This window comes from Lichenostomus cassidix, chromosome 3 (genome assembly GCF_008360975.1).
Source record: "Lichenostomus cassidix isolate B80296 chromosome 3, HeHo_3.0, whole genome shotgun sequence".
NCBI lineage: Eukaryota > Metazoa > Chordata > Aves > Passeriformes > Meliphagidae > Lichenostomus > Lichenostomus cassidix.
Genome location: NC_139483.1, coordinates 109,489,067 through 109,500,921, shown reverse-complemented (window position 1 = coordinate 109,500,921; position 11,855 = coordinate 109,489,067). Strand labels below are relative to the sequence as shown.

The 11,855-nt window shown below is 53.9% G+C and overlaps 1 protein-coding gene across 2 annotated transcripts; it reads left to right on the top strand.

Annotated features, from left to right (window-relative positions):
* Nucleotides 1-234: 234 nt before the first annotated feature.
* FDFT1 (farnesyl-diphosphate farnesyltransferase 1) lies at nucleotides 235-11,574 on the top strand. 2 transcript variants are annotated; one of them, XM_085057125.1, is made up of 8 exons: nucleotides 235-394; nucleotides 1,552-1,649; nucleotides 5,001-5,184; nucleotides 7,098-7,226; nucleotides 7,613-7,804; nucleotides 8,400-8,576; nucleotides 8,802-8,954; nucleotides 9,970-11,574. In XM_085057125.1, exons 1-8 carry the CDS (start codon nucleotides 293-295, stop codon nucleotides 10,189-10,191), a joined length of 1,257 nt encoding a protein of 418 aa, XP_084913251.1. In that variant the 5' UTR covers nucleotides 235-292; the 3' UTR covers nucleotides 10,192-11,574. The 2 variants fall into 2 exon arrangements, with proteins under 2 accessions (XP_084913251.1, XP_084913250.1); XM_085057124.1 differs by lacking the exon at nucleotides 235-394 and having other exon boundaries at nucleotides 1,345-1,649.
* Nucleotides 11,575-11,855: the final 281 nt, after the last annotated feature.

Here is an 11,855-nt window from a genome sequence, read left to right as displayed (position 1 = left end):
TCGGGGCCGCCGGCTCCTTCCCGCTCCGCCTGTGCCGACGCGCGCCTCCGCCAATCAGCGCCCGCCGCCGGCCGTCACACCAGCCGCGCCGCCTCCCTATTGGCTGGCGCTGCCCTGGTGCGAGTGCACCTCCACCAATGGGCGCCGCGCCCGCCCCACCGAGCGATGCGCCGAGCGCTGTGATTGGCTGCGGGGCGGGGCTGGCGCTGCCCCGCCCGCGCCCGGTTAAGCGGCGGGTGGGGGGGGCGGCGGGAGCGCGCGGCGGCGGCGGCGGGGTGTGAGCGCGACCCCCATGGAGCTGCTGCGGAAATGGCTGGGCCACCCCGAGGACATCTACAACCTGCTGCGCTTCAAGATGGGCGGCTACCGCGCCGTCATGCCGCGGATGGACACGGTGAGCGGCCGGGGATGCGCGGGCGGCGGGATGCGCTTCGCTGTCAGTCGTGCGCGGTGCCCCCGGTGGGGAGCGGAGCACGGGAGGAGGGGGAGGTGCGGGGGACTGTCACGTCCGGGCGCGGATATGGTGTTGCCATGGGTGACAGTCCCATGTCCAGCGTGCATAGGATCGGCCCTGGTGCTACCGGCGAGCAGCACCGCCCGGCTCTATGCGCCTTGTGTGTGGCCTCGGTGCTTCCCGGCGTTGCACCGGCTCCGGGCATCCTCTTGTATTGCTCGTACCTTCCGGGCATCCCACCGGTCCGGGTATCCTGTGCAGTGCTGCATCTCACCGGCTCCAAGCATCCCTGCGTTGCTCGGTGCCGGTACCCTGCGCGGATCGCAGTGACACTGGGCATCTCACAGTCCCGGTGCTTCCCAAGCATCCCACCGGCTTCAGGGGTCTGTTCACTGCTCGGTGCTGGTACCCTGCTGCATCCCACCGGCTTAGGGCATCCCACTGCTTCCGAGCATCCCTTACATTGCTCGGTGCCGGTATCCTGCGAGCATTCCACCGACTCCAACTATCCCTTGCGTTGCTCGGTGTTGGTACCCTGCGAGCATCCCACCGGCTCCGAGCATCCCACATGCTTCAGGATTCCCGTGTATGGCTCGGTGCCAACACCCGCCTGCATCCCACCGGCTCAGGGCATCCCACCGGTTCCGAGCATCCCTTGCATTGCTCGGTGCCAGTATCCTCCGAGCGTCCCACCGGTTCCGAGCATCCCATGGGCTTCAGGCTTCCCGTGTATTGCTCGGTGCCGGTACCCTGCGGGCGTCCCCGGGGCTCCGGGCATCGCACGGCGCCGGTGCTGTCCGTACATGGCAGCATCTCCGGCCGCGGAGCCGGGACGGGGCGGGTTAAGGGGCGGGTTTCGGGCCGGGGGCGGAGCGGCCGCAGCCCCCCACCGCCGCCGCGCCCCCATGGCGGCTGGCTGCCGTGCCGTGTCCGTGCTGCGGCGGACACTGACCCTGTCCCCGCCACGGAACCCCCCGCGGGCAGCGGGCCGGCGGCGTGGGCAGCAGCGGCAGTGCGGAGCCCCCGCGGTGCCCCCTGTCCCGCCGCCCGCCGCCCCCCGCCTCCAACCCGCGCCCCGCGCCCCGCTCTGCCCGCAGGACTCGCTGGGATGTGGCCTCCGCACCTGCTACCGGTACCTCAACCAGACCAGCCGCAGCTTCGCCGCCGTCATCCAGGCTCTGGACGGAGAGCTGCGGTGAGCTGGGGGACGCTGGGGCCCCGGGGAGGGGGTGCGGTGACCCCCTGGCACTGGGCATCCCTGGGAGGTGGCAGGTGGGGTGTCACCCCAACGCTGGGGATCCTCGGGAGGGGGTGGGTGTAGCTGTCCCCCCCAACACCGGGAACCCCCAGGAGGTGGTGAGGGTAGTTCTCCTCCGTGGGAGGTGGTGGGAAGTTACACTGAGATCCCTAGGAGCAGTGGGTGCAGTGGCCCCCCAGTATCAGGTTTCCCCAGGAGGTGGTGGGTGTGATGCCCCCCAAGCCCAGAGCTGGCAGGAGGTGATGCATGCAGTGCCCCCAAACACCATTTTAGTTCAGTGGAGCTGCTCCCTCTCCCATCAGGAGCTGGCAGGACTCACTCAGCTCAGCCCCACCCCGTGCAGCGGGACGTGGGGTTTTTCACGTCCCAGCTGGCTGTACCACATCCCCCCTCTGCACCACATCCCCCCCCAAACTGGGTTTCTGGGCTGAGCCTCCTGGCCAGCAGACTGTTAAACACAGGGCCTGGCCGTGTGCCGTGTGTGACACCCTGGGAATGTGTCCTGGCAGTGCCAAACCACTGGACAAAGGCTGGAGGGAGGAGGTGAGGAGAAACCTGGGGCTGACTGAGGGTCTGGGCTTTGCCTGGGAGGTGCTTTTGGAAGCAGCTGCCTCAAAACCTGCACAGTTGTCACAGGGGGTTTGTTGCACACTCATTTTTTGCTGTGCAAATTTTGCTGCCCCTTGCAGAAAAGCTTCAGATGGGAATAGTAACAGAGGATATAAAGCTCAGCTGGCCTGGGGGGCGTCATTCTATATAATTATTCTCCATATAATTCTTTACATTCATTTGATAATTACTGATTTCAGTTTGTAAATCCTTAATTATTCCTAAGATGGGTTGATGATCAAATTCGGGTGTCCTGGAAGTTGTCCTGGACATATCTGATGGCTCTGCTGAGCACTTACAGGCACCACCCCAAACACTGGGTGATCTGTGGGGTTTCTGAGCCCTGGTTTGGCATTTTGGATGGTGCCTCATAGCTGTGTCCAGTGTTTATGAAATGGTGTTTGCAGCCTGGTTTGCAGGAAAGGCAGAGAAATTCAGCGGTTTGGCTGGAATTGCGTGGAAAAGTACGAGGGGGGCCAAGAATTAAGTTTTTTATTTTCCATGCTTTTTCCATGTAGGAATTAAGAAACTAAAAGAGCAATTAAGAAAACACTACGAAACCTGTTAGCAATGTGCCTGCCCTGTGCTTGCCTCAAACTTCCTGCAGTTTTCTTTGTCTGTCTTTTTTGTCCTTTAATCCTTGCTGTGCAGCCTGCTGGGATCAGGATCACCCTGCAGGGCACAGAAACTCCTGCCTGGCATGCTAAAAATGCTCTTGCCTGCTCTTTGCAGCCCACAGCTGTGCAGGGATGGTGGTTGGATTACTGCTGGCTCAGTAGTGGATCAGGAGAGACTCATTTTCAAAGCTCTGCTGGAGAATTTAGGGACAAACAAGGGAAATACAAAATAGGGAGGATATAGAAATAGGCAGAACAGCAGGCTTATGGGAGGAATTCATTTTGCTGGATCAAAAAAGTGCTTGCATTGATGTTAGCCCCATCAGGGAGTTCAGCTGAACCCCTGTGGTTACAGACAGGCACCCCAGAAGGACTGCTGGAAAATGGAGAATTTCGGGAGGAGTGCTTGGTGCAGTGCTTCCCTGGCCAGACAGAGTATTGGTAGTTGAGCTGAAATGTCTGGTTCCTCCTTGTTTTTTTTGGCCCCTTAAACCACCTGTTTTGCTGGCCAGAGCCTTGCCCAGCTCATTGCTCCATGGTTAGGGTGTTTTCATGGCAGATGAGAGGCTCAAAACTGCAGTTTCATCCACGGCTGAGCCAACAGCATCATTGCTGGTGGTGGAAATGAGTTATGATCTAAGCTCGTAGCTCCTCTCCCAGTGATAAGACAGGAGAAGAGGGATGCTCCTGCCTTTCTCTGCTGCCAGTTGTGGTCCTGGTTGTCCCTAGGACTCTTCAGGATCCATTCCTGAAGGTTCAGCAGAGTCTGCATGTCCTGGCAAGGAGAAAGGAGATCTCCTTACCTAGGAAGGAGGGAGCTGCAGCCAGGACAGGGCTGGAGCTTGAGCTCTGGAATATCTGAACTTGTTCTTTGGAAGCTGGTGCTTCCATCTGTGCACCATCCAGCCTGAGCTTGAATGTTTCCAGGGATGGGACATCCACCACCTCTCTGGACAGCCTGTGCCAGTACCTCCCCACTCTCCCAGTAAAGAATTTCTGCCTTTGATTTCCCAAAATTGCCACGGATCTAAATTCAGTGTATGATGGAAGTGAGGGGTGCAGGTAAGATCTGGATGCAGAAGTGGGGTTAAATAAGTGTTTTAACTGTGCTGGACTCAGGAATTACTGCCCAGGCTCTTCCCTGGGCACGATGCCCCTGTGAGAGGTGCCTCTGGGATGGCATTTCAGGTTCTGCTGTGCCTTTCTTGGTGGCTTCTGGAAGAGGGTTGGAGCCTTGGGCACTTGTATCCTGTTGGATGAACGTTTGCAGCCTGGCTGGAATGGAAAATCTCAGTCATGCAAAGGAACAGGAGCACGAGAGAGCTGCTCATGTGGTTTGACAGAGGTGTTAAATACCCTCCTAATCAAGGAAAAATGCCAAATTTAAGAGTGTTGGCTCTAAGAGCAACTCAGTTTTCCCTGGATGTTTAATCACTGCTTGCATGTTGTCATTCCAGGAGTGCAGCACTGTCACCTGGTAATTAGCATTTAAGCAGACCAAGCAGCTTTCCATTTGTTCAACAATTAATGAATGCCTCATCTCCTTGACACGTATCCCTGTGCTTATGGAGATCTAGGGATTATTTTCTGTGAATCCTGGAGTTGCAAACAGCATTTCTTGCCATCGGGACTTGTTTGTTGGGTTTTTTTTGCTTCAGCTGCAGAAATATGGATGCAGGAATGGTGAAGGCAGGGAATGGGGAAGGAAGCAGGGGTGGTGAAGGCAGGGATGGTGGGAGCAGCACCTTCCTGCTGGGATGCTGGAACCCATGGGCTGCCTCCAGTGTCCTGTGCCTGGAGGTATAAAATACAGGGTGAGTTTGGCTCTTTCTGCCAGTTCTGATGTTCCTGTTGCACAGTGTGACCCCTTTATTCCCCCCAGCAGGATACAAGGTGTGCAGAGAAGGGGAACTGATGGGAAAAACACCTGGTTTATATCCCTTTCCCTATTTTACATCTGCATTTCCCAATAAGACCCAAAGGTTCTGTGCTTTATTCCAGCTGTTTGTCCTGCCTCACAGGCAATCCCAAGTAAGTATCACTGTATTTTCTGCCCTCCCAGGCACGCAGTCTGTATATTCTACCTAGTTCTCCGTGCCCTGGACACTGTAGAGGATGACATGAGCATCCCCTTGGATGTCAAGGTCCCCATGCTGCATGAGTTCCACTCCCATCTCTATGAGCCAGACTGGAAGTACACAGAGAGCAAGGAGAAGGACAGGCAGGTGCTGGAAGACTTCCCAACGGTAAGGCAGCCTCCTCCTGGCACCTTTGGGTTCCTGGTTGTTTCCACATGGTGCCTGCAGGGCTTGGTCAGTGCCACAGCTCTTCCCAAGGGCTCCATCACCTGCCTGTGGGGCTGGATGCCAGCTGGGGTGAGAAACACAAACATTGTGCAACTCTGTGAGCCAGAGGGGATCTGGCTGTGGAAAGGTGCCAGCTCTGATCTGGCTTTTTGCTTCCTCTGCTGGAACAGCAGGTGACCATTGTCTTGTGGAGAGAGACTTGGGATTGTTACCCAGCACTGTGCATTGCCTGTGTCCATAGTGGGAGGTGTCCCTGCCCATGGCAGAGGGTGGAATGAGATGGTCTGTAAGGTCTCTTCTGACCCAAAGCATCCTATAATTCTGTGATATAAGACAAAAAGCACCCTCACTGTTATTAGTAACAATATTGGGTTGCTTTTTTTTAATTGAGTTGATTTTTTAGGGGTTTTTTTCTACGCTGTTTAAGAAAAAATTGTTCTAGTGAGGAGCATCTCATTTTCTGAGGAAGTTCTGTTTTGTTCAAGTCTTTACCATTTTTAATTTATTCTACCCTTTTCTGGCTTTTCCTAGCAGTGGGAATGGGGTAATTGTTTGGAGAACTGAGGTGTGTTGAGAATTTTGATGCTCAGCCTTAGGATGACAGTGGCTGTGCCCTCTCAGGAGGGTGATGTGTTATAGGGGATGTCTGTGTTGGGACTGTGGATGTGTAGGGACAGAGATGCTATGTCAGTGGCTTGGCTTTAGAAGAGCTTTTGACAAGGTGTTTGTGGCACTTTGTTGTTCTCTCTTGCTGTGTATGTTATTTATTTGAGGCAACCCATAGTCAGGTATGGTTTTAATAATCATAGAATTGTAGAATAATGGAGTTGTTGGGTTGGAAGGGACCTTAAAGCTCATCCCATTCCATTCCCTATCATGGTCAGGGACACCTTCCACTATCCCAGGGTGCTCCAAGCCCTGTCCAACCTGACCTTGAATATTTTTGGGGACATTCACAGCTTCTCTGGGCATCCTCTGCCAGTGCTTCACTGCCCTCAGATTAAAAAACTTCTAATAATATTTGCTAGAGGTGCATTTGCAGGTGGAGCTTCTCCCCGTAGGGGACTGAAGCCACAGAGGCAAAAGCAGAGTGGATACTTTTATTTTACAGACAAGCCCTTATTGCACACAAAGCCTGGGCTGGCTGCAGTCACCAAATGATGGAGAATAAAGCTTAGCAAAATAAAATGTGATGCTCCACAGTTTTGAACAAGGGAGGATGCATTTTAAAATTTTTTTTCAGTCTGAGAGCAATTGAGACAGTGCAGGTGTTCCTTCCCATGGCGGGGGGGTTGGAACTAGAATTTCAAGGTCCTTCCCAGCCCAAACCATTCTGTGATTCCATGATCACTTTACTCGACATGCAGAAGAAGAATTTCACACTTCCCTCACTGCTTGATGCCTTTTCAGTTGTGCAAAGTGTGCCCTGTGAAACCAGAGCTGGAGGGGGCTTGGCAGAACAGAGCACCAGAAACTTCCCATGGGTCTTTTGCCGTGGCTGGTGTGATGGAATGCTCTCAAATTACTGAGGAAAACAGCTCTGTGTACCAAGTGCAGTCAGTTTTGTCCTGCAGCTCCCAGATGATACCAGTCCAAGGCCACAGAGCCTTCCCAGAGATTTTGCTGTGTCTGATCTCCTGCCAGAGAGCATCCCGTTTAGACTGGGAACAGACTGAGCCTGTGCTCCAAGGACCTTGAAACAGCTCAGGTTGGGGGAGTTGTCCCAGATCTCCAGCCAGGGCAGGAGTAGAGCCTGGTAAACAGTATTTTTCTGATTTCTTAATCAATGTTGATCTCTGTTTTTTCAATTTTTTTTTTCTGAACACACTCTTTTTGTTTTTACCGTGCTACAGATCTCCATGGAGTTCAGGAACCTTTCCAAGGTCTACCAGGATGTGATTTCAGATATTTGCCACAAGATGGGTGTCGGGATGGCAGAGTTCTTGGAGAAAAAGGTGGATTCTCAGCGTGAGTGGGATAAGGTGAGTCAGCCCAGACGGAGGAATGGATTGAGCATTAGTAGGATCATGGAGTCATTAAGCTTGGAAAAGCCCTCTAAGATCATCAGGTCCAACCCTTGCCCCAGCACTGCCAAGGCCACCCCAGAACCATGTCCCCAAGTGTCACATCCACAGGTTTTCTGAACACTTCCAGGCAGGGTCCACCTTGTCTGTGTGGAAGGAGATGACAAAGCTGTTTGTTTTTATGGGAAAGCTGAGACATCCCAGGGAGTGCCATGAGAACTTGAATGAAATGAACTGTCAGTTGCTTTTTTTAAAACTCACTGTGGCAAACAGACAGCTCTTTCTAACTGCTCCTTTTATCTTGTTTTTTCCCCCCTTTTCCCACCGTGGCACCTCCTGGGCAGTATTGTCACTACGTTGCTGGGCTGGTGGGGATTGGCCTTTCCCGTCTCTTCTCTGCATCAGAGCTGGAAGATTCCATCGTGGGGCAGGACACAGATCTGGCAAACTCCATGGGCCTCTTCCTGCAGAAAACCAACATCATCCGTGACTATCTGGAGGACCAGCTGGAGGGAAGGGAGTTCTGGCCCAGGGAGGTGAGGAAAAACCTCATGAAATTGCTACTGTTGTCTGTACATCTTCTTGATAATAACAGTTCTTCTGATGACAGCTGGCTGACATCTGCCTACAGCTCTCTGGGTACTGATGTGGGGACAAGGTGATGTCACCCCACACTGCCAAGAACTACTTAGGCAGCTTTTTCTGCTCTCTGCTAGGTTTTCTCTAGGAATGAGGGAGGATAAGACTGGGTGAGATCTCAGGAGGGTACCTGGTCTGCTCCCAAAAGCAGGATCAGCTCTGCCTGTGCCTGACATGATGTCCAGGAATTTTTCTCCCCTTTTCCCCATGTGGCTCAGCTCTCTCACAGGGCATTTCTTGATGTGTGACTCATCTTTTCCTTGCCCTGCCTAGGGAAGATGTGGAGATGAGTTGCACCCTCCTCCTTTACAATCTCTTTGTGTACACCAGGGCTACTGTCAGGTCTGCCCTTCCTGCTTTTCTTTATCCCAGTGATGCTCCAAGGCTGTTGTGTGGAGGTTTTTGGTGGTTCTTGTTGCTCTCCCAGGCCTGGTGCCTCTCTGATGACATCAGTGCACCCTCCAGCTCATGAGCCATTATCTTGGTGTTCAGGTTTGGAGCAGATATGCCAAGAAGCTCTCAGACTTTGCCAAGCCAGAGAACATTGATGTGGCAGTGCAGTGCCTCAACGAGCTCATCACCAACGCCCTCCACCACGTCCCTGATGTCCTCACGTACTTGTCCCGCCTCAAAAACCAAAGTGTCTTCAACTTCTGCGCTATCCCCCAGGTGAGCTAAGCTTCCCAGTGGTTCTTCATCACCTGCAGCCTAGCTGGGAAGTTGGAAGTGAAGGAGGTTCTGTGTCGTGATGGTTTTTTCCCTCTTTCCTGGTTCCTGCTGTTTGTGCTGTTGGTGAGATTGTGACTCCACCACTCCGTGGATGTCACTGTGGACAAGGTGATTCCTTGTCCAGTTCCTTGCAGGGCAGTAAAGGCTCTTGCTGTCTCTCCTCAGGTGATGGCCATTGCCACGCTGGCTGCCTGCTACAACAACAAGCAGGTCTTCCGGGGGGTGGTGAAGATCCGCAAGGGACAGGCTGTCACCCTCATGATGGATGCCACCAACATACAAGCTGTCAAAGCCATCATGTACCAGTATGTGGAAGAGGTAGGCTCAGCAGTTTGCTTTGAGTCATTTCTGGCTGTTCCTGTCCCTGTTCTTGGGGTGGAGTTGGGAATACATGGGAATCTGTTCATCCTATCCTTACGCCTCTTGGTTCAGTGGTGGCAGGGAGTGGTGACCCTGATGTGGTGTTGGCCTGGAACAGCAATAGTGTGGCCAGTAGGACCTGGGCAATGCCTGTCCCTGTGATCCAATCCTGGGGTCACTTCTGGGCCACTCACAATTGAGGGACTGGAGCACCAGGAGCAGCTGAAGGAGCTGGGGGGCCTCAGCCTGGAGAAAAGGAGGCTCAGGGAGGACCTTACAACCCCTGACTTCAAGGTCCTGTGGAGGTTAAAAGTTCAGTGGAGAATCAACTGGTGGGTGGTGTCATGGGAAAAAACCACCCCACTCCCCAAAACCCAATTCCAGTGAGGGCTATTAAATAAAAAGACTTCACTTCTGCAGCAGGGAGACCCCAAACCATGGGTTATTAGAGCTGCCCTTGTGACCTGGCCAATCCCATGGCAAGGGACAGTGACATTGCAGCACTGCAGCCCAAAGAGGGTCCCTGCTTGTGCCCACGTTGCTCAGACTCCTGCAGATGAGTATCTCAAATGCCATGAGAAGAAAACCCCAAATACCACAGAATTAGGTGATGATGTGGCTGTTTCCAGGCAGGAATGTTCCCACTGGTTTGGGGTGGGTGATACAGTGAGTGAGGACTGTGGGGTGAGAGCCACTGGTCCCAGTAACACCACTGGTCCCAGTTACACCACTGGGGGTTGAGGGATCATCTCCAAAGCCGTGTGGTCCATGTCCCATCACGGGGTGCCCTCAAGAGGCAGCTTGGCTTAGTGCACTTCCCAAGGGAGATGGCTCTGGACCCATCCAGGTGTCCCTTGCTCCATGGCAGTCCAACACTGCAGTGACTCTTGAGGCTACAAGTGTCCCTTAAACTTCAACCTAGTCCCATTTGCCTCCTAAACTAAACCACAACTCCTCCTCCCTCCTTCTGTAGATCTACCAGAAGATCCCAAGCACAGACCCATCATCCAACAAGACTCAGCAGGTCATCGCCTCCATCCGCGCCATGAGCTTGCCCGGCAGCCCCATGGCCTCTCGCCACCACTACTCGCCCATCTACCTGTCCTGTGCCATGCTGCTGGCAGCCCTGAGCTGGCAGTACCTCAGCACTCTCTCCAAGGCCACCGAGGAATACGTCCAGGCAGGAGAGAAGTGAAGGGCAGTGGCTGGGTGGGGGGACAAGTGGTGGCAGATGGGCAGCGGGGGCAGAGAGCTCCTCGTCCCCTGCTGTGGGGGTGGCCCAGCACTGGGATGGTGACAAGGATGGGACACTGGGGAGCTGCAGCCCCATGGTGACAGTGTGGCACTGCTGGACTCCATCCTCACCACCCTTGCTGTCTGCTTCGATGGCTGCAAATGCTGATTGGAGTCTTAGTGTTTGGGGTTGAGTATCCCTTTTTTTCCCCCTTCTTTCTTGTTTACCTGAATATTTTTGGGGTTTATTTTTTTTCCGTTAGGATGGTTTGAAATAGAAACTCCAGTTGTTTCTTTTCTTCCTTGAGATTTGGGGCATCTTTCCAGCTCAGAGCTGAGCAAAACCCAGAGGTATTTGCCTCCCTGTCTAAGGCAGCCTCTTCTCCCTCACCTCTGGTGCCTGCTCTGTGCTGGGAGGACTGTGCTTCAGCTGGGAGAGGAATGTCCTTCCTTACCCAAGGAAAAAAGCTCTGACCACCTTCTGGCCCTCAGTGACTGACGTTTTGCAGCCTGGAAACAGGCAGAGGCCATAGTCACGTTTGTTGTGCTGAAGGATGCTGAAATGAGCCCTTTTAATGTTACATTTTTGGGAGGTGAGGTGCTCTGTCCACTCGACTGTGCCCTCAGCTGAAAGGCAGCTGTGCCTGCCCTGGGACAGATGGCCCTTGTCCCCTGTTGCAGCAGGGGAGAGGGGGTTAAAAGAGAAAGGAGCTGCCAGCACAGCCCTGAGCTCATAACCCCAGGCCTGACTCCACTGCAGGCTCTGCGTTTTGCTCTTCCACAGCCCAGGGGTGGCTGTGGCAGAGCAGGGCAGGGGAGTGAGGGTTTGCACCCTGCTGTCCCTTCTGGGATGCTTTTTTAGGGGGGCATTGGTCACTCTGAAGGGCAGGAGTGATCCCTGCCATGAGCTGGGAAGGCTGGAGCCAGCAAGGGAGTGACCAGGGCAGGTTTCCTTGGCTCACTTGGCTCTGATGTGTGAGCTGGAAGAGGCTCCCACTGCTGTCTTGGAACACATCAGGCTGGACTTCCAAGAGGAACCAACAGTCTAAAGGCAAGTCCTGTTCTCCTGGGGTGGATTGTTGTTGTCAAGGTCCCTACCCACCCCCTCAAATGCTGCTTTGCTGTCCTGAAGGGAAGGAGAGCCCATGTCCTGGCCCAGGACAGAGCTACTGGGCAGGGCTTTGCAAGGGGCAAGCCCCTTGTGGCCAGGCTGTTCCTCAGAAGGAACCCCCTACTCCACAGGTACTGGTGTAGTTTTAAGCTGTTGTTCTCAAGAAACTCGCGGTAGCTCTTTGTGCAGCTTCCCGTCTTGTTGAAATTAAAAGTTTTCTTTGGGAAAAAACAAGTGTTGAATCATATTTTTTTTCCCCCAGCTGTCATTTCCTTTACACCAGTGATTCTCCACAAGTTACAAGCCTTCAGCTCATGAAATTCCAGCTCTCCCTTGGTTCCAGCTCTGGGTATCAGAGTACAGCCCCATGTGCCAGACGCGGAGGAAGAATTTTAACCAGGGTGGCAGCTGAGGGTCCACAAATTAACCTTGAAAGGACCAAGGTGGGACAGCCTTGGGCTGCAGGGATGCTGGGGACAAGTCCTGGCTGCTCTCTGCTCCAGGTGGAAGCACCT

Excerpts from the sequence above, each read along its gene's own strand:
- FDFT1 (XM_085057124.1), top strand. The coding sequence starts at position 1,360 with ATGGCGGCTGGCTGCCGTGCCGTGTCCGTGCTGCGGCGGACACTGACC. Across the intron at positions 1,650-5,000 it reads GCTCTGGACGGAGAGCTGCG|GCACGCAGTCTGTATATTCT; the intron begins GTGAGCTGGGGG and ends CTGCCCTCCCAG. Across the intron at positions 8,577-8,801 it reads ACTTCTGCGCTATCCCCCAG|GTGATGGCCATTGCCACGCT; the intron begins GTGAGCTAAGCT and ends GTCTCTCCTCAG.